Source organism: Ipomoea nil, unplaced genomic scaffold, assembly GCF_001879475.1.
Source record: "Ipomoea nil cultivar Tokyo-kokei standard unplaced genomic scaffold, Asagao_1.1 scaffold3056, whole genome shotgun sequence".
NCBI classification, from domain to species: Eukaryota; Viridiplantae; Streptophyta; class Magnoliopsida; order Solanales; family Convolvulaceae; genus Ipomoea; species Ipomoea nil.
In genome coordinates this window covers 3,080,816-3,106,907 of record NW_017619484.1, presented here as the reverse complement: position 1 = coordinate 3,106,907, position 26,092 = coordinate 3,080,816, and the positions used below count along the sequence as shown (strand labels likewise).

Genomic DNA, 26,092 nt, shown 5'->3' with positions numbered 1-26,092 from the left:
GTTCATTTATTGAGGAAACTTTATTTTCTGTTTTATAGTATGCATGCATAGGGCATCATGTCAATACTATTTTTGAGTTAATTCTAGGATCGTCCGACTATGTTGATTTTCCACAATTGATCCTTGACTTTTAATTTGGACAATTTAGACACTTGACTTTCGAATTCTTTCCAATGTTAGTCATTCCGTCAAATGAAGGTTAAGTGGATGTTAGTTTTAGGGGTAAAATAGTCATTTCACTTGCTTAGTTTATAATTATCTCTTCCAAGGCATTCTCTGATCTGCACGTCCTCCATGTTCAACTTCTCGAATAATTTGAGCGTTTTCATCTGCTCAGAAGAACAGCTTCCTTCCTTTTTGGGATATATATGAATCTGATGAAACTAAGAATAGGTCCATACCGTGCATTTGCGCCATTTATATATCAATTCTATTCTGAGAAGGACGGTTGTGCAACTAATGATGTATCCAAGGGGGCTGAATCTTTCGAGGGCACTGCCGGTGGTGGCTTACTGCAAACCGAGGACACTTCGTTTCCTGAGTGCAGTCCCGACTTTCAGGATTACACTCCCTGCACTGATCCCAAGGTATTTTCGAAGCCAGTCTCGTGGTATTAGCCTAACTACAATTGTATCTTTGAATAAAATGCGGGTCATATTACAGAGGTGGAAGAAATACGGTCTACAAAGACTAACATTCATGGAACGCCACTGCCCGCCACCATTTGAAATAATGGAGTGTTTGGTCCCTCCACCGGATGGCTATCAACCGCCTATCAGATGGCCAAAGAGCAAAAGCGAATGTTGGTACATGTATGGCCTTATTCGGTGTTGTGGATTGGTGTTTTTTTTATGTTTGGTTGAATTGAATTTCCACCCTCCGATCTGACATCAGTTTCTATTTGGAACTGGTTTAGGAATTTTCCATATGATTGGATTAATAAGGAAAAATCTAATCAACATTGGTTACAGAAGGACGGGGTGAAGTTCCTTTTTCCCGGAGGAGGGACCATGTTTCCCGATGGAGTTACCAAGTGTGTTGATTCAATGGTAGATTTGATTCCCGGTATGAAAGATGGGATGATCAGGACTGCCATTGATACTGGATGCAGGGTAAGTTCACTTAGCTTCCATGCTTTTATCTTTGCAAGAGTTATGGAGATTTTGCGGGATTTTTCAAGAACTCGTTTCTGTGCTCCCGATTCTCTTGACCTCATCAAACATGCAGATTTTCTTGTGTCTGCCTTTTTATTGATTTGAATATGCAATTCAGTTAAAATGAATACACAGTTAAAAAGGCCATATATATATATATATATATATATATATATATATATATATATATATATATATATATATATATATATATATGTTGTATTGTCAGGGAACAATGTCGACAATGCAAGGAGATGAAGGCAGGTAGTAGATGATAGCAAAAGAACTGTGTCGTGTTCGCAAGAACACTCCCTTAAAAGCTATTTCTCGACAACACTCGAGTAGCTTCCGACCGGTAACACAGCGTAAGAATATGTATATGCTCAGACACAAAGGTTGAAGGTTGTAGGAAATATAGTAGTGCTTTTGGTCTGTTCTCTCTGTGTATAACAAGTTGGCAATTTATAGTGTAGAATGCCACTGACATTCCTCTTGCAAAGCCACACACAGCACCGAAAAAAGGGATCATCATGGGCTAAATTCATGGGATGAATGATCCATGCAGCAACTGACAAGGTAGTGGGGTTTGACCACAAAATTAGGGAAAATTAAATAAGAAAAACTCTTTTCTATAAATGTCTTCCAACAATCCCCCACACATTTATAGATAAGGTGACACGAATATTATCTGAGCAACACACAAAGTTGGTCTTAATGTCAGTGATTTAAAATCTTGAACTGACACGTAGTGACATTGAGTAATTTTCCTCCCGAGAGTGAAACAAGTCTTGAACTCGTCGTTTGGATAAATTTTGAACTCAGATGCACACACCAACTTTTCTTTTAATACACGCAGGTCAGGACTCTGACCATTAAATCTTACTCTGACAAGTCTATCTCAACATAGACCACTCTTTTAGAGCTACAGAGTTATTTAGGGCTAATTTAATATCAAATCACTTATGTGAGTCTTTCCACGACCTCGTCATGAATTCCTCACCTCACCGATTTCAAGCCCATCTCCCTTGACGTCTCAAGGATGACTTTTCGGTTTAGCCCTTTTGTAAGAGGATCTGCAATATTCTCAAATTTCACATATTCCATCTATCATGATTACTCCGGTCATAATCAATTGTCATACAGACTCATGTCTGACTTTTATATACCTTCTCTTTCCATTATAGGCACTTCTTCGCAACACAAATAGCCGTTTGCGAATCACAATGCAACGGCACAGAAGGTGTTGGACACCCCCACAATGGTATATCCGCTAATAGTTTCTCAACCATTCTGCTTCTTGGCTTGCTAGATCAAGAGCTATGAATTTTGCTTCCATAATTGATCTAGCTATACACGAATTTTTAGTTGATTTCCATGACACTGCTGCTTCGCACATAGTGAACACGTATCCACCAGTGGAGCTAGCATCATCATCTCATTGACCCAATTCGCATCACAGAACCCTTCCATCATCGCTGGGAATCCTACATCGTCAAGACCCCAATCCAAAGTGCCCCTGAGATACAGAAGTACTCGGTTCAGTGCGTTCCAACGTGCACTACCTGGGTTGTGAGTATAGCGATTGAGTCTATTCACTGCAAAGGCAATATCAGGCCTAGTATAATTCATTAGAAACATTAAACTTCCAATTATTTTGGCATATTCTCCTTGAAATGTACCTTCCTCTATGTTCTTAAATAGTTTGATACTTGAATCATAAGGGGTTTTAGCCGGGGTCACATCAAAACTATTAAACTTCTTTAATAGTTTTTCTGTATAATGGCTTTGAGCCAGATGATAACCCTCGATAGTTTTTGTGACTTTTACCCCAAGAATCACGTCGACTTCTCCCAGATCCTTCATATCAAACTCTTGGTACATAAAGTCCTTTTAGTTTCATTGATTGTGTCAATGTTTGGACTAAATATCAACATATCATCTACATAGAGGCAAATAATCACAACTGTAGACTCAATTTCTTTCAAATATAAGCAAGCATATGACCGATTAGCAACGTGTGCATTAAAGCTAAGGCAAACAGAACATGAATGGTTGAGATTTTTGTTACGGGTGAATAATTATCAAAGTAATCTTCACCAAATCTCTATGTGTAGCCTTTAGCTACAAGCCTAGCTAGCTTTAAATCTTTCAATAGACCCATATGGTCTTACCTTTCAAAGATCCATTTACAACCAACTGGTTTACATCCTTTTGAGAGATTTACCAACTCCCAAGTGATATTTAACTTAATTGAGTCAAATATCACTTTCGATGGCTTCTTTCCACAACATGCAATCAACAGATCGCATAGCATCGTTAAAGGTTTTTTTGGCTCTTCTTCTAGAACAATTGACAAAATCAAATTATCACATATCTCATTTATGTCTTGCAGTTCAGTTATAAATGTTATAAAATCGGAACCAAAACTTTTCTCAGTTCTAAGCCTTTTGCTTCTTCTAAGCTCACAAGAATCATCAAAAACACTAGTCAAAGGAAGGTGTGATTGACCACTTCAAGGATAACTACTTCCAGATAATTTGTGAGCCTCTTTTAAGTGGAATATGTGTTCGAAGAAAATGACATCTCTAGACTCACAGATTGAGCGCTTCTTTAAACACATAAACATACATGCAGCGCTATTCTCAACATATCCCAAAAACACGACATCTAAGGTTTTAGACCCTAAGTTAAGTCTTTTGAAGGACGAAAGTCCCACATTTGCTAGGCACCCCCACACTTTAAGGTAATTGAGGTTGGGGCATGCCCTTTCCCCAACTCATAAAGGGTTTTATCAAACCCTTTATAAGGTACTTTGTTTAGAATATGATTTGCTGTTAACACAACATCCCCCCATAGGGAGCAGTTACTTTATGAATGATACCAGAATTTTCACACAAATTTTTCAGAAACTTTGTTTCATATTCTCCTCCCCTATCAGAATGGAGCATTTTAATCTTTTTGTCTGATTCTCTACTTCTGATTTAAAAATCAAGAATTTTTGTTCAGCTTCATCTTTTGTTCTTGACAAATAAATTTTTGTAAAGTGAGAAAAATCATCGATAAAGGTGACATAATAACGCTTTCCACATCTATTCTCAGTACTTTTAAAATCTGCTAAATCGGAATGAATCAATTCTAAAATTGTTGTAACACAAGTATTAACAACATAAAATGATTTTCTAGCAAACTTAGTTTCAACACATATTTCACATTGAGAATCTGAATCAGTAATCAAATTCGGCAATGAATCCATGTTTTTAAATCCATTTAAGCAGTTTAAGCCAACATGCCATAACCTACCATGCCAAACATTTACTGAGACTGAGATATAAGTAGAAGAAACATTATTATTATTTAGACCACTCAAAAACTAAATTAATTCTAGCCTTGTTCAGCAAGGCTCCAGATATTAACTTGACCTCTTACGTACCCATACTCGTCTTTAGTACCCAACATTGACTCCTTAGAAGACTGAGCTATACAAACTTTATATCAACTTCGCACTTGGTTAATACACATTCAATAGTGGAATATATTTCAACCAAATTTGTCACTAATTTTAACAATTTAAACTAGCCTTTGATATGTGCTTGTAACCATTATAAAATAAATCAAGTACATGCTTCATATTTCTAAAGGCATGTGCCAATAACATATATGCATAACATATTATCCAAACACAAACATTTTTTTTCCTAATATTTATCCAAGTGCTGCAAAGACCCATATGCCATATATATATGCCTTATACGAATAAACATACGTAAATTAAAGCATTAATACACAAGTTCAAGGAGGAGGCATTAATATATAATACTTAGCTGTGGTTCGGCAAAATCTTCTTAGCCTCCATAAACCAACAAATCTTCCCTTGTTCTTGCTTGGTAAACGGAGAACATTTTTCTTTTATCAGCATGGATTCTCTGCCTATGAACAATATCAATCTCGTATATCATTTGCTGCCACAAATGTTGAAGGCTGGTGACACGAACTGCAACCTGGGAAAGTGCACAAACATACACACTGCTAGAATATATTTCCAAAGGTGGATGTACTGGAATACACATATGTCAACATTGTTTGGGAAATAGCTTTTAATTGTTGTATTTTCAGGGAACAATGTCGACAATGCAAGGAGATGAAAGCAGGTAGTAGATGATAGCAAAAGAACTGTGTCGTGTTCGCAAGAACACTCCTTTAAAAGCTATTTCTCGACAACACTCGAGTAGCTTCCGACCGGTAACACAGCGTAAGAATATGTATATGCTCAGACACAAAGGTTGAAGGTTGTAGGAAATATAGTAGTGCTTTTGGCCTGTTCTCTCTGTGTATAACAAGTTGGCAATTTATAGTGTAGAATGCCACTGACATTCCTCTTGCAAAGCCACACACAGCACCGAAAAAAGGGATCATCATGGGCTAAATTCATGGGTTGAATGATCCATGCAGCAACCTGACAAGGTAGTGGGGTTTGACCACAAAATTAGGGAAAATTAAATAAGAAAAAACTCTTTTCTATAAATGTCTTCCAACAGTATATATATATATATATATATATATATATATATATATATATATATATATATATATAGGCTTCGAATCCGGTGCACCCCCTCTAATAGATGAGACCATGAGGTCTCCTAATATCCATTGATTCAATTTCCATCAATGGTTGAGATTATAATAAATTAAGGTAGTAATTAAGGACATTTACCAATGTAAAGGTTATATTAGTAATTGTAATTCTAATTTATTTATGGACATAATATTATTGGAATGTGAAGCATTATTTTAGGGATTTGTGGATGGAAATTAATAGTTTCAATTATTACAAAGCTGGAGCACATTTCTCAAATGGCTAGTATCAGTACCGGTAAGTGCATTTACATGTCACCGTCTATGCATATACTGAAGAATGGGTTTTTTCCTCCGGTGGGGTGTGGGAGGGGGGGTGTGGTTGTTGGACGAAGTAGTAGTCCATTGACGAGCGTAGCGTGTTCATGTTCAGGTGGGTGCGTACAAGGTTATTTGTTTGACCGATATGATGGCGGGATGATGCGTAGACAACAAAAAGTATGTGCGTAGACATCCCATCCATTTGTTAATTTGTAATGGATAGATGAGATTGAATGAGGAATATAATATAAATAACGACATATTTTAAATGGGGAGGTTTAAAATTAATTGTATTAATGTGTTAATTTTGGTTAAAAATATATTGGAATCTTTGACATAATGAAAGACCACAGAATTAATGGAAAGTAGTAGTAATCCATTGTTGTTAGTAGGTGTAACAGTCAAACCGTGAACAAACTGTGTTGAAGCACACAAACAGTCCAGAGGTTGAAGATGGCGAGAACTAACACGGGTAGGTGATGCTGTTTTGAATTGTAAATTGATTTTGAACGTCGGTTTGTGCATTGTGGACCTATGGCATGTGTGAACGAACATTTAATGCATTTGTTATTGTGTTTTGTTGATGTATTTTGAACAATTAATATGTAACGGAAACACGAAGCAATTGGGGGATTTTTGTTCTGATTTTTATTAAAAAGAAGAATGCAAAAGCAGTTGGGTAATGGGTAGACTATTGGTGTGTGCGTGTGTTTAAATTGGCATGTGCATGTTGTAGATTAGGGGGGTTTGAAATTTGTTTGTTCTTCATTTTGTATCCAAAATAATTATTATAAAGGGTTGTGCGTGTACGTTGGTAGGTTTGTGCCCGGGAAGTTATTTGGTATTATTTGTTGGTCTGCTATGAAACGTATTTTTTATAGACACTAGTGTGTGCGTGTATGTTGGTAGGTTTGTGCCCGGGAAGTTATTTGGTTGAATTAGACCCGTATGAGTATTTATTTGGTTGATTTATTTACTATGCCACAGTTTTTTTATACATGTTAGTGTGTGCGAGTATGTGTGAAGGTGTGTGCGTGTATGTGGGAACGTGTTTTTGAAGGGTTCCACGTATGTGCGATCGTGGGTAATAGTCTGTGCAAGCAGCTTTATAGTTGCAGGCATGTGCGTGTAATTGGTGTGTCTGTGATTGCATAAGAACGGACGTATGCTTGGAAAAACATGTGCGTCTGCAGATATGAACATTAACATGGAATAGAATAACACAATCAAATTGTTAAAAAATGAATACGAGGATAGGGGAAATTGCATTACTCAGAGTTGATTAAAAAAACGGTTCAAATTAACTAAAATAAACGAAATACGTCAAAAGTCATCGTAATAAAAATAAAGAGACAAACATAAAGTATTTTAAACAGCATATAAGGTGTCAACGAGCATGCCACCGAAACACACAACACAATTGATATTTGATACACGGTGTGTGTTAGCCAGAAATAGTAGAATTTCGTACAAAAGCGCACGCGTAGTGCAAGCATGGCCCGTGCATCACCCCTTCGAAGCCCGCCCCTGCAATCGAACACAGACCATAATGTTTAGCAACCAATTAAAAACCTGTAATGTCAAGTCCAGATTAATGCAACATGCACATAGTGAGTCACCACTACACACAGACTTAGCAACCAAACATTCAATTATAACCAACTATACCCCTTTTTTGACAATAGACTACTGTAAATGAAAATGACAATACATACAAGTTAACCTTATTTTTTTGGGTGCAAACCAACCTTAAAAATTGAATTTAACTTCACATTCTAAATACACATACGCAAAGGGATATAATGCAACGCACACAGTGAGACACCACTACGCAAACGCCATGTCACCAAACATTGTAAGCCCCAAAACCAGCTAAAATAACATAATATTGTCAACACACTAACGCAAGAACACACACACCATGAAATTTTAAAAGAATAAACCTCAAATGGCGATACCCAATACCAGAAATTTCAACAATTTCTCACACCCAATACAAACATGTATATATAAAAATCCATTACAGACCAACAATGGCGAAACCCAACACCAAATCTACACTAATATGCACACGATGACAAAAACTCATGCCATAAATTGACCACACACAGAGTATGCTGAAACGCGACTATACACATCGGGGACCAGGAAATAAAAAGTTATACAGTAAAGTGCACAAGTGTACATACACTACGCACAAACAAGAGTAAAAAAAAAAAAAAAAAAAAAAAAAAAAAACACAGTAAAAAATTTTGCATTCCAAAAATACAATGAATATAAATATTTGATCTCGAAACAAAAATATTCTAGAAATACGTGAAAAACTCATGCTCAATATGAGAAACAAAGATTTCTAACCAAATACAAGGAAAAATACATTATAATACCATAGGCATGCCAATACCCCGGCCACGTTACAGCACTATGCACATACTAAGGGGATGTACGCACACACCCCATATGGGTACTTATTTGGTTGATTAACGCAACTCGCCGCGCAGACTTGAACTGCTACCGTCCGGCCACCCTCGAAAGACACACAAGCAGCGACAACCCCACCGCCCAAAAAAAAAAAAAAAGAAACCCCAAAAAATAACAACGAAAACGAAACACCTGATCGAAAAAAAACCAAACCCCTGCAATCGAACACAGACCACAAAACCCCCAACCCTTGCAATCGAACCACAAAAGAAACGACTAAAAAGGGCGATTGAGAATACCTGCAATGGAACCCACAGATGAGCTCCATAGCCTCTTAGATCGCCGGAAACTCGAACCATCCATGATGAACGCCACCAAAAACGTCTATGCCCGGAGAGGGAGAAAACAAAGGAGATACAACGTGGAGAAAGGAAAAAAGTGGGAGAGACAACCAATGAATCTGAATCCTTGAATTGGGAGAGAATTAAATACACTGTAAAAAAACCCATTAAGAAAGTACAAAACAGCCCCTCCCATCCTGACATATCAAAGGCACATGGCAAAAAAACAAACTTAATCTGAACCCTTAAATTGAACTAATAAACGGCCAGCAAAGGGGCTCACGAGCTCATCTAACAAGGGGGTACACCGGATCCAAAATCTATATATATATATATATATATATATATATATATATATATATATATATATATATATATATAATAATGTTCTGGTGCACTCCACTCTTAAAGTGTGAACCATGTGCACTCATCTTAGTCGTTCATCCTAGATGATTAATGGACGGGGTTGAGGGTGCATGGGCCTCATGTGCACCGAGTAGTAGTGCATCTTTGTTGATAGTTGTGGGGCCCCTTTTTGGTATAACTCTAATTCTAGTTCGGTAGTGGTATAACTACGGGTTTAGAATTCTAATTGAGGGTTAATTGCTCTACGACTTCCGGTGGTGCGGCTCTCTGTTCATCTCGTTGTTGCAGGTTGGGCGTCGGAAGCTCATGGCGCGGTCAAGTGGATATCACCAGTCCAAGGGGGGTAGGTCTGGGCGTCCGTTCACGCCGGGAACGTCGCCGGCGACTTATGCGCACAGGGTTGCAATGGGGAACCAGACCTTCAAGCGGCGGTCAGGCGGCCGTCCTTCGCGAGCGACGGCTCGTGAGGCTTGCGATCGTCCGACTTTCGGGGTAGCATCCAGGGTTGCTGCAAGGAGACGGTCAGTGCAACAGACGGCGCAGTGGGGTTAGTTCCGATCCTCTTTCGTTTTTTATTTTTTCCCCTTTTTGTTGTTCGTCAAATCAATGCTCATTTTTTCATATACAAAACCCCTGCCTCCTGCCCTGTACCGTGAATTGCAGAAAAAACGGAACTTTACAGTAGATTAGTTGTACAGGAGCTGAATTAGTCAGTGCATGTTGCTTGTTCCCTTTTTCTTCTTCCTTCAATTTGTGGCTTGGTGTTTTATCATGCATCATGTTCAATCCCTTGCTTTTGTGCACTGGTAGGGGGTTGTTATGTTCGTCCATAATTGTAGTGTAGGAAACAGCAACATAGTAACAGCTTCAGGAGGCAGTAACTAATGCAGTCACGGTGTTGTTGATATGGTAACCACTCACAAACGTTTAAATAATAATGCACAACGATGTATACCATGGAAAAAGCAATAACTAATGCAGTCACGGTGTTGTTGTTTAGTTTATTTTCCCAATAATGCATGGGGGCCGGTACTACATGATGAGCATAAGTTTCAAGCATTCTAGGTTTGATATTATCGACAGCTCGTCCACAAACAGAACGAACAAAGACTTGTATGGCGGAGCACCACAGGAGTTGGTACGTGACTAACCATATGTCCTTACCGAAGGGAAGAAATGAACTAACCAAAATATTTTTTTGCAGATTGACCTACTAAGCTCATATACCTGGTTAGCAAACAACAAACGCTCCGTGCATTCCATTTAGAAAGCATGAAATCGAAAAGGATGCAGATGGCGTGGAGAGACACCACGTCCGCACATGGAGGCGTACACCGGGCAAAGTTGCGCAAACTGGGATTGTGGATTGCAGCGAGGGGAAAGCCACCAGCTTCTAGATCTACGAAAGAGGGTCATGCACAACATATTTTTGTGTGAGGACAATAAGCACAGGGAGAATATAGCCTCTCGTGTCGCCCAATATGATATGCAGAGGGTGGCACATTTCCAGCACTGATTAGGTAGAATGCAAAACTGCTGCATTATGGTTTGGCCACCTATAGTTTAGACATTAGTTAGTACATTGGTCTCTTTTAATATGAGAGCAGGTCAGTTTCGACACCTATGGTTTAGTCATGCGTGGGTGTTATTTAGCTAACTATTTGTGTGCATTAAGGAGGTGCTTAGTTTGCTTTTTGGTTCAAATTTATCTTGCGTATATGTGCAGTAATTAGGTGTTCATTTATTTTTGCAGTTTCGGTCTCAAGTATTAATTAACTTGATAATAAGTGCGGTGGGGGGGGAGGGGGGGGGGTGCGGACAAACCAACGGATCAAATGTTGAGTAATTGGAAGCATTCCAACCCCAATTTCATCTTTTCTTGGTCGACGAAATTCATGTGGCATTGAATGAGCGTTTGGGTAGACCTCTCTCCTTCACACCCTATTACAATCTACCATTCATATAAACCCATTAAGCTTTAATATATAACCAACAAATTTAATTTAAAACATAGACTAAACAATTATATTTTAATGACCAACTTTAACACCAATTGACAAAATCAAATTAAACATCTAAAAACAGTCTAAAAATTCTCCCATACTGCACACTCGAGGTCATAATTCGTTGTCGTGAAGAATGGTTTGAACATCATATTATTTTTGTGAATAGTTGGGTGAACCCAATTTTGGGTCATCTCACATGGTCACTATTGCCCTCTGTATTTATATACAATTCGTATACAAGTTTTTAAAAATCTGATTGAAAATCATTACTAAAAACCAGTATTATAGTATTCTCACATGTGGGGGAATAACAAAAGGAGGTACTCATTCATTAACAAAAGGAACGTTTATGGATCAAAATTAATCTAAACCAAGTAAACTAGGATGAGACAAGCGTTATCTCCTTTGACCCGGGATCATGGGTTATAACGAACTAATCCAGGCTGCACTTAGAAGGACAACTACGAGCATTATGACAGACATACTCACCGCACAACCCGCACTTTCGGCCAACTTTGACACTGTTCTCTATGGCTATCTCCCGGATGCTTTTAAGACGTTTCCCACTCCCTTTGTTCTTAGCTTGGGCCGGGGCTTTAATGGTTATGGATCCTGGTAGATGCACCCCACATAATGCCTCAATCGCTGCACGGTTGCCCTTTGTCGCCCGGTGCTTCCACCGTCACCGGAAAATCAAGCATCGGAGTGCACTGTAGGAAGACAGCAACACAGTGAACTAATGATTACTAATGATGTTCAACAATGTTATAAACTCAATGCATATAGTTTTTGCATTACAACTAGTTTGAATGTTAGCACTTGTCTACACTTCACCGCTCACCAACTGCACACCAAACTAGTTACTACTGATTGTCTGTACGCCAAAGGGTGTGCCCATGCATTCTGGACTGAACTTAAAGATCTAAACACCATCTATTTTATTTCGTTACTAGTACTACGTGCACTTAGTCCCCCTCTTAAGAAAAAATATATAATTTCATTAACCAATTCAACACAGTTATACAAGGAATCAATAGCAATTACAATGACGAAAAATATAATTTTAATAACTAAAGAACACATTAACACTATTAAACAAGGGGAAAAAATGGGCTACTGATTAAAGAAAGAAACAATAATTATGAAGGGAAATTATGCATGCACAGCAAATCGATGTCTGTAATCAATATGGCGACACCAAAAAAAAAAAAAAAAAAAAAAAAAAAAAAGTGGGGCAAAGGGTAACGGAACCTATAGCCGCGGAATGCTCCGCCACTGCGCCGGCCGCCGGAAGTTGTTCACCGTCTGTAACCATCGTCGTCATCAGTTGGAGTGGTGTCAGGGGGCAAAGATACGTGAAAGCAGGGAAACCAGCGTCAGGAGTTGTATTCGACTCCAATGCAAACTAAAAAACTAAAGGAAATTAATCACCGTGTGTGCCGGTGCGTTGTTAGGGGATGTACGCTTATTTAGGACAGTCGGATACACGTAATTAACGCACCGGATGAGTGCACATGTTCACACTTTAAGTCTGGAGTGCACCAGAAAATTAGCCTAGAATAATGATATATATATATATATATATATATATATATATATATATATATATATATATATATATATATATGGCGCAAATGCACGGTATGTACCTATTCTTAGCTTCATCAGATTCATATATATCCCAAAAAGGAAGGAAGCTGTTATTTCGAGAAGATGAAAACGCTCAAATTATTCGAGAAGTTGAACATGGAGGACGTGCAAATCAGAGAATGCCTTGGAAGAGATAATTATAAACTAAGCAAGTGAAATGACTATTTTACCCCTAAAACTAACATCCACTTAACTTTCATTTGACGGAAGGACTAACATTGGAAAGAATTCGAAAGTCAAGTGTCTAAATTGTCCAAATTAAAAGTCAAAGACCAATTGTGAAAAATCAACATAGTCGGAGGATCATAGATGGAATTAACTCTACTATTTTTTCATGCTGAAAAGAAATTGAATTAACAAATAAAATAAAATATAATTAAATTAAGAGTAAATTGCAATTTTAGTCATGTGACTATTGGGGATCGCTCACTTATGCCAGCCGCGTCTAGTTCCTCCACGATCGTTGGGCTCGTAGATTGTTCTGTTTCCACACCACAAAAGCTCCACGATCGTGGTTTGGCCTCGTGAACTTTGTTGTTTCCTATCCACGAGGGTTCCATGATCGTGGATTGGTCCCTGAACTGCTCCGATTTGCTCTCTTCTCGGGATGCTCTGGATCATGCCTATATGCATTTCTCTTAAGCTTGATTCCTTTCACAATCACAAATATGCAAGGTATGCCGGAGCTTTGCAACACATTAGCACATTCAAGCATAATTAACCCTAAATCAAGCACAAATGATAGCAATTGAGTACTAAACATCCCCTTAAAGACCCTTATACATGAGTGTCTTTGGCACTTATCACAAGTTTCCACACTTTAACTCTTGCTTGTCCTCAAGAAAGTTCTCAATCATGTCAAGAACAAGTAAGTGCCAAAGATACTCTCAAAGATAACTCAAGATAGTTCAATCCATCAAATGGTCAATCAAGAGGAATGTGTAAGAAAACGGAGAGGGTGAAATCCCCCATATCATCAAGCAAGTGGGTTAATTAACCATGTACCCTACTATGCAACTCAAGGAATATACAAAGGAGCAAAAATCCCTATCAAGAAAGATATAATTAACCTTAAGGGAGCACACTCTCCGCACCATTCTTGCCAAGCATGCAACCGATTTGGGTTCACCTTCTATTTTCCAAGGGCCTTCAAGGCGATGCACCTAACGGGAACGATGTGCACACCTCAACCAACCATCCATCCATAACGCCAAAGCCCAAAGCATAAAAAGTAAAGTGAAGGTGTGGCATGGGCCTATCCACGCCAATTGGCTTAGGCGGGCACTCTTTTCTTCTCAACCCCCTAGAATAACATCATCGGGCGTCTCGAGTTCACATGGAGCTCCATGCTTTTTCGAAGGTCGGTGCTTTGGGTACCCGAATTCTAGCAGGGTGGCTCACCTCCTCTCTTGTTTTCTCGTCTCCTAGGATAACATCGTTGGGACAACTGTAACACCCCGAAATTTTTCAACTTTTAAGACTTATATAATAAAGGTAAATTCTCATTAAATCCCAAAACATAATATAAAGAGTACGGGATGCTATGCCACACCTGAGCTAGAGAACTCAGGTGCACAGGCTAACTAACTAATAATGTAAATGCATAAGCGTGGCACGCAGGCCGAAAGGGAAACTATATACTTCTATGCTCCAAGACTCTAGAGCGCTCCAGTGTCTACTACTCTGTGCCTAAAAGCCAAATATATCTGTTCAGCGAGAGATGCTGGTAACCCACTCCAACGCGTTGAAATACAATATGTATAGGCATATATATAGATATAAGAAAAACCATTTCGAAGCATGAAGATATATCCTAAGAGACTCTAGCTTTTAAAATAGGGAATAGACTCAACAGATAGGGATAAACACAGTCAACAGTCATATAATTCACAAGCACAAGGAACAGACTCGACAGATAGAGATAAGCACAGCCAATAGTCATAACCAAGTATATACGGTTTACTAGCATGTATCCTATGGTCACGCTTTCATAACATTCGTAACATCAAACCATCCATATCTCGTCACATAGCACACTTTGATGGCGCCACAGGACTAATCGCATACCCATACATGAGGGTCAGCGCATATAGCTCTGACACGGCCCCGCAGCACCCTGCCCTGTATCGCAACACGGAGGGGTCAATCGCAACCGACCGATGAACCGCAGCTCATCATAATGTTTGATCGCAACCAAACAGTGGACCGCAGCCCAAGAGTAGTCATCTGACCGCAGCCAGGAATATGAACCGCAGCTCATGTAAAACGTTTGATCGCAACCAAACGGTGAACCGCAGCCCGAGAGTGTAAATCTGACCGCAGCCAGCTTCTGAATCGCAACCAAATTGGGGTATCATGCACACATAACACATAGCAAACACATGCAACCCACATTGACACATTGGGAAGGGGGAGAAATCGTATAACGAAACCTATGCGTGATCATCCACATACTAAGAATAATCCTAAGGGGTTCATACTTCTTACACCTAGGCCAACGGGATACCAATTCAACTAGCATGTAATATATAAGACTCATTCATCCTACGAATGGCATCCGAAACATCAAAGTAGACATAGGCACGATAGACGGAGTCCGTTGGGACACCACGGGGGTCGGGGGAACATTAAACGGGGAAGCCGGGATCCCGAAGTGGGACTATTTCCAGCGGGTAGCCGGTGGGTGAAGGGTCACCCGCCGGCTGCCCGCCGGTGACGAGTTTCCGGGCAGCGGGTGCCCGGCGGGCAGTCGCCTCTGCCGGCGACGTCAAATCTGGCCGCAGGTAGGTGGCGGGTCCCCTACCCCCACTGACTCTTTTTCACAAATAACGCCCCGGGAACCTTTGTGGAACCTGAAACCATGCTTTGACACCTTTAAACGCAATTGATGACAACACGTTGACAATTAACGGATCAAAAGCAAGAAACATACGGCACATATCCTATCATGCTTTCTAAACATAATTAACACCCAAACATGCGAATTCTCACCCAATATATCAAGAATAACACCACACGAGTTTCACGATACATCCTAGGGCTCTAATTATATTTAAATCATCAAGAACGTAATTTATCCTTTAACATCAAGAACCAATCCAATTTATCAAGAATATCACACAATCATTAGGAATCTAGGTTTATCAAGAATATCACACAATCATCAAGAATCTCTTTCCATCATCAAGATTACCCAAGAAATCATAACATCAATTATCAAGATCACACCATCAATATCATGGACGAATCATCAATACACAAGAATGTAGAGGGATGCCTAGAGGGAGATCATAGCTAAGAAAATAGGTTTTGTTGAGACATGGGTTACCTCTTAGCCTTAGTTTATTTCCTTGGGTTACCTCTTTCTTCTTTCTTGATTTCTCCTAGGGGAATTCTTGGAATTCCTTGTGTGGTGAGAGATTATTGTGGTGGGGGTTCTAGGTGCCTCCTATGTCCCCTATTTATATATCTAAGAGTCCTAATTAGGGCCCAATTACTATAGGCTTGCTAACTCTATTCCTTTTAGGACTAGGGGTTGGGTTTTTAGAGATGAGGGCCCACGGACTATGGTGGGCCTTTTCCTAATTAATTATTGTAATTTAATTCTTTCGTTGGATAATTGGTTAAGTGATTAATTGGTTTTAGGGGTCGTAACACGGGGTGTTACAACAACCGACTTCATGTAGAACTCTACGCTTTTTTGAAGACGGTGCAATGGCTTTGCCCCAAATCCTAGCAAGACGGCTCACCTCGTTTCTTACCTCATGGAGTGCCATTATTTTTTGTCTTAGCCTTTTTCTTTCTTTCTTCATATCAACCCTTTATGCCTTTTTCTAGTGATTAGGGATTTACTCTCAAGCTCACCAAGGACTCACCTTTTGCACCATGCCTTACCAAGATTAGTTCAATTCCGGGCTTCGCTTTCAATTATCTTTCTAAATTTGATGGGTACACACTCCCACTTCGAGAGATCCTTGACTAAGGTCCAAGGAAAATAAGAGGTGAATAACGTAACAAGCATACAAAAGATGTAAACCTATTTGGTTTCTATGCATTTTCCTCACTTAGTGTAAAGAGGTAACTTCCAAAGATATTCCAAGAGTAAAAAAATTTTAGGCACACAACTAACACACTTTCAACATGATATGAACAATGACGCACTCTCCATCATCAAACACGGTCATCAATCAAGCACCATTCAATTAATTGAAATTTCAAGCATTAAGAACAAAGGGATAGGAAAATCAAGCACAACTAATAGCAATTGAATACTAAACATCCCCTTAAAGACCCTTTATACATGAGTGATCAACACTCTTGTGATGTTGGAGTTTATCGCACACCTAGCCGGCCCCCCTCACCAATGAGTGGTAAGATTAAGCTTGAGATTAGTGGTCTGGTTGGATCAAAGAAGCCCTGCCCACATGTTTGAATGGCAGTGATGAGATCGTGAACAGAGCTATGGTTCCATCTCAGATTTTTGACTGAAATAAGAATGGGGATAGACTGATTGACAAGAATGGGAATGAAATTTTTTTTTTTACAAAACAATGGAAAATCGAGTTTGGGAAACGCGGTTGGGCTGAAAACCGCATTTCCCAAACTCGGTTGTGCTTGATGGCTACGTCAATTACAGCCGCATTTGGGAAATGCAAGTGTAGTATAATATACACAAACGCGGTTGTCGTATAAACAAATACGCATTTGGGAAACGCGGTTGTCGTATATTATACTACAACCGCATTTCCCAAATGCGGATATACTTTTCGATTTCCGGTCGAAGCCGGCGGCTAAAATGCGCAATTGTGATGCATCATAACTCGTGGGTGCACCATCACACACAAATGCCATACAATAATTACTCTTCGCCGGCGGCGTACGGCAACGAGTACAGGTACATGGAAGACAACGACCGTGATTCCGCCTTCCTCTCCTGGCGTCTCAACATGCACTGCTTGTAAACTAGGCCCACCATGGCTGCACTGCACTGCAACCTCGTTATGCATGAAACAGGAAAAGTGAAAACCAAGAAAAAAATAAAAATGCAATGAATATTTGTTGTAGTAGGAGAAGAGAGAGAGAGTTGTTAAATTGTGACAGAAATGATTTTATTGATTTTAGAGAAGGATGGGGGGAGAGGTAATTATGTTTTGGCGTGTAGTGATGGATTCTGGGCTGGAGGGGAGATTGGGAGTACTGCGTTTTGGCCGCTGGCTCCGGCCGAAAATCGGGAAGCATACATCCGCATTTGGGAAATGCGGTTGTAGTATAACATACTACAATCGCGTTTCCCAAATGCATATTAGTTTATACGACAACCGCATTTGGGAAACGCGGTTGTCGTATACTATACTACAGCCGCATTTCCCAAATGCGGCTGTAATTGACGTAGCCATCATGCACAATCGAGTTTGGGAAATGCGGTTTTCAGCCCAACCCCGTTTCCCAAACTCGGTTTTCCCTTTTTTGTCAAATTTTTTTTTTATTCCCATTCTTGTCAATTAGCCTAGTCCCATTCTTATTTCAGTAAAAAACCCTTCCATCTCTATGCTAAAAAATTTGTATGCAATACTATTCGCAACTTTAGAAGCCATTTTTGTGTGGTGTTGAGATTGATGAACCAGTCCCAATTTCAGAAGTAGAGACATGGCGCGGAGGGTGGTGGTCAACATCATCGGATCTCTATTGACGGTGATGGACGACATTGGCGTTGCGTCGAGGCCAGGTGGCGGTGGCGTCGAAAGTTCATATCCGCCGTCAGTAAATTGGAGCTCTAACATCCCCAACTACGGCGGAATCATAGGGAGTTCCCAGCGAGAAGTGTGGTATGGGAGGCGGAGAAATTGATGGTGGTCGACGATTCTTCCAGTTCCGGCGCCAGCCCGTTCTTCAGCAGCTGATGGTTGTTGTCCGAAGTTGGGGATTGTAGATCTCTCCTCTCATCCTCTTCCTCTTGCCGGCGGTGTGGTTGGTGAAATTGCACCGTGAATCTTGAATGCAAGATGTAACTTATATTTCTACTTGATTTTATGTTATGCAACAATCGCGTTCATTAATTAGATTTGTTAATCAAATGTAAATAACAAAAATTGAAAGCATAAAACAAAACAATAACACAAGAGAATTGTTACGCAGTTCGGAGCGCTTCTCCTACGTCTGCGGGGCAACCCACGTCTGCCCAATCCACTACAGATGTTCACCAAGGAGTATTACAAGAGGTAAGTACAAATGGCTCTCAGCCTTTACCACTACAACCCTTCCTAACACCTATTCAGGATTGAACCGTGCATGCCATAACAATCTTCAAGCGAAGCTTCAACTGTACCAGGTACTTTCCTCATTGGGGTGGCTTCCTTTTATAGTAAAATATTAATCCCACTTTGATCCACATAATTAGCATCTCATCCACATAATCAGCATCATATAATCTTCAATGAACCACAACCACACATTTTATTTGGAAGCCTCATTACGTGTACTGTATTGCTGACTTCCTTCATTTTCAATCTCAATTTCACCAATTAATTGTAGTCATTCAAATTAATTATTAGTTGATGGAAAATGGTCCAAAGAGTATAACATAAAGTATTTCACATTAAATAATTATAACCCTTTAATAATTAAATTAGCCAATTTATATTAAGGGTTTTTTACGTGTATCATTTATACACTTACAATCTCCCCCTTTGGCAATTTAATTGGCAAAAACTAATGCATGTATACTTAGGGCCAAAATAAATTCACTTTCAAACAGTTTTATTAATATGTGGCCCTTAGTATACTTGCTTGACATGTAAACCTATGGGTTAGAATTATTTTGAGAAATTACCATGTCATATGGACTGTAGCTTCATCCACTGATAATCATCCCAACAGACAACTGTATCCCACGTTGTATCACACTCAAATAATGCATAGATAATCCGCGGAACTGATGTGAGTAACAAGACATAGATAAGAATCCCATAATATAAATAATGAATCCAATGATAATCAAAAGCCAAATCCCAATAATATGAATTATGAATCCAATAATAATCAGAAGCCAAAAATAACCACCATCCAACCATCAGCCAACTGCTACCAATCAGTGCGACTCCAATTCCAACAGTTTTACCAAAACTTCCCCTTAATCCATACTCCCCCTTTGTATATACTCCACCTTTTTTGCCAATGAATTGACAAAGGTGAACATCTATATTCGTGGATTGAGTTTGACGGAGTGCCCTATTGGACTGAACCTGCATAAGAAGATTAGAAACAACGAGAAAAGCAAAACGTGATAACAATTTTAACAAATAACATATAAGCACAAGTCAAGTTGGAGCAGATTAAGTAGATAAAACATACCAAGTAACAAACGCATTCAAGCACAAATTCGTAGCACACAATTGGGTCACTCAAGAAGACAGATTGGTAAATAAGACAGTAAGCACATTCAGATAAAGCACATTTACGCACAGATTCATATAAAGCAAAGTCAAGCACAGATTCATACCAGATAGCACGGTAAAACACACAAACAAAACAAGCACGGTCACGTAAAGCATATTCAGCCAGAGATTCAAATAGATCAAAACTAGGCACATATTCATATAAATCAACTTCAGACAAGAATTCATAACAGTTTAGCACAATAAGTACACAAGCAAACACATATACGGTCATGACCGGACCAACAAAAACACATTCACATAGTAACATAGGAGAATACAAATATTAAACAAATTGCATCAAATTTTCATTCAAGTAACCATAGAGAATTCAAAGATTCAACACAAGAAACACCAATAAAATAACCTAAGCAAAAATAGGTTTATCAGTTCAAAAGTACTCAAAACAACGCAAGTAGAACATTTAGTAAACACATAGAAAACAGTCAAGAACAAAACGCAAAGAATTAACCCGCAGTTTAGTAAACACATAGAGTAGTAGGCAACAAAAATGACTAATTGCGAGAAAATTAAAAAAGATAAAATATAGGGAAAATCAATCATAGACACACTCCAAATAAAACATATATGCAGTGTGAGAGCATGTAGGAACAGAACCATTAATTCAAAAGATAATTTCCCTGATCCTAAAACAGATCCTATCACAGATGCAGAATATTACACTGGCAAAGATGAAGAAATGTCAAGATTTGATGAGTGCAAGGATATTGAAGTAGAGGGCACCGGATTAGGTAAAGGAACACATAAAAATTTAGCTGTAGACATAGGAAAATTTGCAGGTATTTCACAGGACACATTAGACAATGACACCCTAAAATATTCATGAAATTAACAAAAGGAATTAGAGAGTAATGAACCTGTAGACCTTATCACCAAAGATGATGGCAAAATTACTTTTGAAGATGGATGATATATTGTGAATGCGTGTTGGAATGTCAAATCGTCTTGATCAATATCAGATTCTGATTCTGGTTCTGGGTCAGGTTAAGTTGGCGTGGATGATGGCGTAGGCAACTCTGGATCTGGTTTAGGAGTTTCAGAACGGTTTACATCAGGTTCTGTCACTGACTCAGGTTGTGAAACTTCAACAATATCATTCGGTTGATCAACAATTACAACATTTGTAAACTCCATGATGGTCCTGATCACTTTGTTGTATACACGATATGCCCTGTTGTTCGTTGAATAACCGGGAAAGATCCCCTCGTCGCTTTTTGGTTCAAATTTTGCAACAGGATTTCTATCCTTCAAAATAAAAAATCGTGAGCCAAAAATGGGAAAGTATTTAATATTCGGTTTCTTACCTTTCCATAATTCATACAGTGCTTGACTTGTGCCTGGCCGAAGATAAACTCGGTTAGGGATGTGACATGCGATGTTTACAGCTTCTGTCCAGAATTTTTGAGGTAATCCTTTGGCGTTCAGCAGGACTCGTCCCGTTTCTTGAATGGTGCGCTTTTTTCATTCAATGACTCCATTTTGTTGAGGTATCTTTGGTGCTGAATACTCATGGGTAATTCCTGATTGATTGAAAATGTATCGAACAGGTTGTTGTCGAATTCCCTCCCGTGATCACTTCGAATTCGAATAATAGGTTCATTTCTTTCCTTTTGAAGTTTTTGTTCCAGTGTTTTGAAAGCTTCAAGTGCTTCGGATTTTTCCCTGAGAAAGATTACCCACGAAAAACGTGAAAAATCATCAACACATACTAGTATGTATTTCTTACCTTCAAAACTCTCTGTTTGAGTTGCACCAATGAGATCCATGTGGATCAGTTCTAGGTAGTGACTCGTGTTTATGGTATGTTGAGCTGGATGAGATGATTTGGTCTGTTTCCTAGCTTGGCAGGCACCACAAATGGTTGATTTGACTTTCATCTTGGGTAAACCATGAACACCTTCTATCTTCACTAGTTTATCAAGTAGTCTGTAACTCAGATGCCCCAGTTTTTGGTGCCATAGCTCAGCTTCATCTATGCTGGTCCTGCAACAGAGGATATGTAAGTTAGAATATAGCAATTGTCAGTTGACCTTTTACCTTCCATAACGCATTGATTTTTTTTTTTTTTGTCCAGGACACTGCAGTTATTTTTGGTCACATAGGTAACTTATACTTATGAGATTTGCGTGAAGTCCACTGACTAGCAATACTTTTTCTAGTTTTGGCAGGCCAACTACATTTAGCGTGTCTATGCCAGTGACCTGACCTTTAATACCGTCACTAAAGGTAACTTCACCTTTGCTTGCATTTACGTTACTTAGAAATTTGGCATTTCCTGTCATGTGACGAGAACACCCGCTGTCAAAGTACCATTTCTCTTCTCTTCCTGCACTTTTAGAGTGAACAGAGACAAACGAAATATAGTCAGTCTTTTTAACCCAAATCTGTTTTGTAAAGGGTTGGATATTCTTGTGCATGAACTTCTCGATTCTTTGATCCTTGTAGAAGTAGTAGCATTCGGGTCTGGTATGGCCACGCAACCTGCAATAATGACATACGAGGTTATAGAGTTTGTATTGTTGCTTGTTTGACCTTACTATACCACTGTTATGTTTCGTTGAGCTGGATTCAGGAATGTCTCCTGGATCAGGTCCAGACACTTTGACGAATACCGTTTTATCCTTTGAGTTGCTTCCGGTGAAAACAAACCGAATTTTGCAGAAGTTTTTCTTCTGGAATCAAGGATTTTGTCAAGTGTTGAAGTGGTGTCCATCATTTGGATTTGTCGTTTGTAGGTGCTTAGCTCCTGCTTCAGGGTCTGTACTTCCTGTTTCAGTTTCTCTTCTCGGTCACCAGCTTCTTTAAGCAGTACATCCCTATCAGCTATTTGAGTTTGATACACTTAGCTAGCATTTGTTACAATTCCTATCTCACTAGATAGTCTACGATTTGCTTTTCGTAGGGCTTCCCATTTGGGGTACAACTTATTAAACTCAACTTCAAAAGATAAAGCATTTAATTCTAAATCTTCCGCTGAGACATATTCACCACCCTCTGAGTCAGTTCCTTCATCAGGTTCTGAACAACCAGCAACACGTGCAATAAATGCAACAAAATTACCGGAGATTTCTTCTATATCAGATCTAGTTGTTTCAGCATCAGGTTCGTCATCACTCCAGGTAATGGCGGACATAGACTTTTTGCGTCTGAGATAGGTGGGACACTCCGCTTGTACATGTCCAAAACCTTCGCACTCATAGCATTTGATTCCTTTATTATTAGATTTTTCTTTGGACTACCCTGGATGTGAGACATATTGCTTGAAGCTTGACGAGTCTGCCCAAGGGCCAGTTTTGGACGATGTTGCTCCTCTTTGTGAATTTCTGTTGCGCGAATTTTTTGAAACCTGTTTCAAAATTTAGAGAACTGTTTAGTAAAAAAAATACAACAGTATTATCACCTGGTTCGTCTAAGTCAGATACAACATTATTTTCTTCAGTGGCAAAGGCTACATTTTTTTGTTTTTTCGTGTGATCAGTTAAAATTTCCATTTCATAGGTTCTAAGATTTCCCATTAACTGAGTAACAGTTTTGTTCTCCCAGCCATCGTGTTCCTGAATAGCCGTGACTTTCATTCTGAACCTCGGTGGTAAGGACCTCAGAATTTTTTTAACAAGTTTCGCTTGAGTGAAAGTTTATGATTGTCTCATCCTCATTCATCCGAAGCTCTTCAAAGTCAGACTGGACCAGTTGCAGCTTTGATTGTTTCACTAACGTAGTTCCTTCGTAAGTTGACTCAAGAGCCCCCCACACACCTTTAGCTGAATCAATACCTGCAACTATAGAAAACTAACTTTCATGCATAAGGGAGTAAATCGTATCTAAGGCCTTATCGTTATATCCAGCATTAGTTATTTCAGTTTGGGGCCATTCGGTTTCAGGTTTAGTTACTCGCGTTCCATCATCACTGGTACTGGTTTTAGTCGGATGAGTCCAACCTGTCACCACGGACCGCCATACTGCACCACTTTGAGCTTTTAGATGTGTACGTGTGCGAGCTTTCCAATAAGCGTAGTTGTCACCGATTAGCTGGGGAAGAACCTTAGCATGATCCATTCTGTAACACTCAACAACCCGTGAGATTGAACAAATTAACAGAATAAAGAAAAGCAATTAAAGCCGCTGAAAGCTTGAATTCAAGAGGCACAGAATAGCCAGATCGACAGACTAATAAATTAAGTCTACAGGCTCTGATACCAATTGAAATTGCACCGTGAATCTTGAATGCAAGATGTAACTTATATTTCTACTTGATTTTATGTTATGCAACAATCGCGTTCATTAATTAGATTTGTTAATCAAATGTAAATAACGAAAATTGAAAGCATAAAACAAAATGATAACACAAGAGAATTGTTACACAGTTCGGAGCGTTTCTCCTACGTCTACGGGGCAACCCACGTCTGCCCAATCCACTATAGATGTTCACCAAGGAGTATTACAAGAGATAAGTACAAATGGCTCTCAACCTTTACCACTATAACCCTTCCTAACACCTATTCAGGACTGAACCGTGCATGCCATAACAATTTGCAAGCGAAGCTTCAGCTGTACCAGGTACTGTCTGTGCAGTCCAAAATTAAACTACAATAATATAATCAGATTAATTTGATAACTTTATAGAGAATGCTTTCACTGAGAATAGTAGTTCGAAATCAGCAACTTTCCTCATTGGGGTGGCTTCCTTTTATAGTAAAATATTAATCTCACTTTGATCCACATAATTAGTATCCCATCCACATAATCAGCATCATATAATCTTCAATGAACCACAACCACACATTTGATTTGGAAGCCTCATTACGTGTACTGTATTGCTGACTTCCTTCATTTTCAATCTTAATTTCACCAATTAATTGTAGTCATTCAAATTAATTATTAGTTGATGGAAAATGGTCCAAAGAGTATAACATAAAGTATTTCACATTAAATAATTCTAACCCTTAATAATTAAATTAGCCAATTTATATTAAGGATTTTTTTACGTGTATCATTTATACACTTACAGTTGGGGGTGGGCGGCGAAGCGTGGACGAGGAAGTTGATGATGAAGAAGATGATATTTGATAATTAGGATGTACATATCTTGACATGCAAGATCCGAACTATCTTTCATTTCTAAAGAATTTGGGTTGGCAGGATGAAGATAGTGAAAATGAGACCTCTACATCTGAGGTAAAAATCAATGCATCTGCTAGTGATGATTTTTCAGTTCTGAAGGCTATAGCTGAAGTCCCACTTGGGGATTCTAGAAAAAGTAAAGGTGAGATCCAGAAGAACTTCTGAGTTTAAAAAGAAAGGCTCTTTGCCTTGAGACGTCAAGGAGAAACTGAGGAGGCTGAGGAAGTGTTGGAAATGACAGAGAAATTAAAGGCGCAGCTTGCTGGAATTAAATCTTCAACTCTTAATGGAGTAAAAGCTGAACCTAACATGCAAAAAGATCCTAACACGAACAAAATATCAATGTTTGCATGCAAACAATTTCCCTGGAAAGAGGTCACCATCAAGCCAAGAAGGAAGAGATTAAGAGATGATAATAGCTTTCTTAGATTGGGAACACTACTTTTTGTTGCGGTCCTCACACACGGTGCCATTTGATAGGACTAATAGATCCAAAGTAATTGTACGAATTGAATGTTCTTCTAAGAAATCATCGGAAATTGTTATGAAAATTGATTGAATGAGATAAACTGATGGCCCGTTTGGTTCACGGAATAGGCCAGAAATGACATAGCATTCCAGTAATAGGCAAATTCATTTGTTGCAAATCTTTGTATTCCCAGGAATAATATTCCTGGTAATAG

General features: G+C 39.0%; 1 protein-coding gene across 1 annotated transcript; it reads left to right on the top strand.

Annotated features, from left to right (window-relative positions):
- Positions 1-368: 368 nt before the first annotated feature.
- On the top strand, positions 369-2,428 carry LOC109164089 (probable methyltransferase PMT20). The gene is made up of 4 exons (XM_019312843.1): positions 369-587; positions 664-812; positions 917-1,112; positions 2,339-2,428. The coding sequence occupies exons 1-4, from the start codon at positions 369-371 to the stop codon at positions 2,426-2,428; spliced, it is 654 nt and encodes a 217-aa protein (XP_019168388.1).
- The last annotated feature ends 23,664 nt before the right edge of the window (positions 2,429-26,092 follow it).

Excerpts from the sequence above, each read along its gene's own strand:
- LOC109164089 (XM_019312843.1), top strand. The coding sequence starts at position 369 with ATGAATCTGATGAAACTAAGAATAGGTCCATACCGTGCATTTGCGCCA. Across the intron at positions 813-916 it reads AAAAGCGAATGTTGGTACAT|GAATTTTCCATATGATTGGA; the intron begins GTATGGCCTTAT and ends GAACTGGTTTAG. Across the intron at positions 1,113-2,338 it reads CCATTGATACTGGATGCAGG|GCACTTCTTCGCAACACAAA; the intron begins GTAAGTTCACTT and ends TTTCCATTATAG.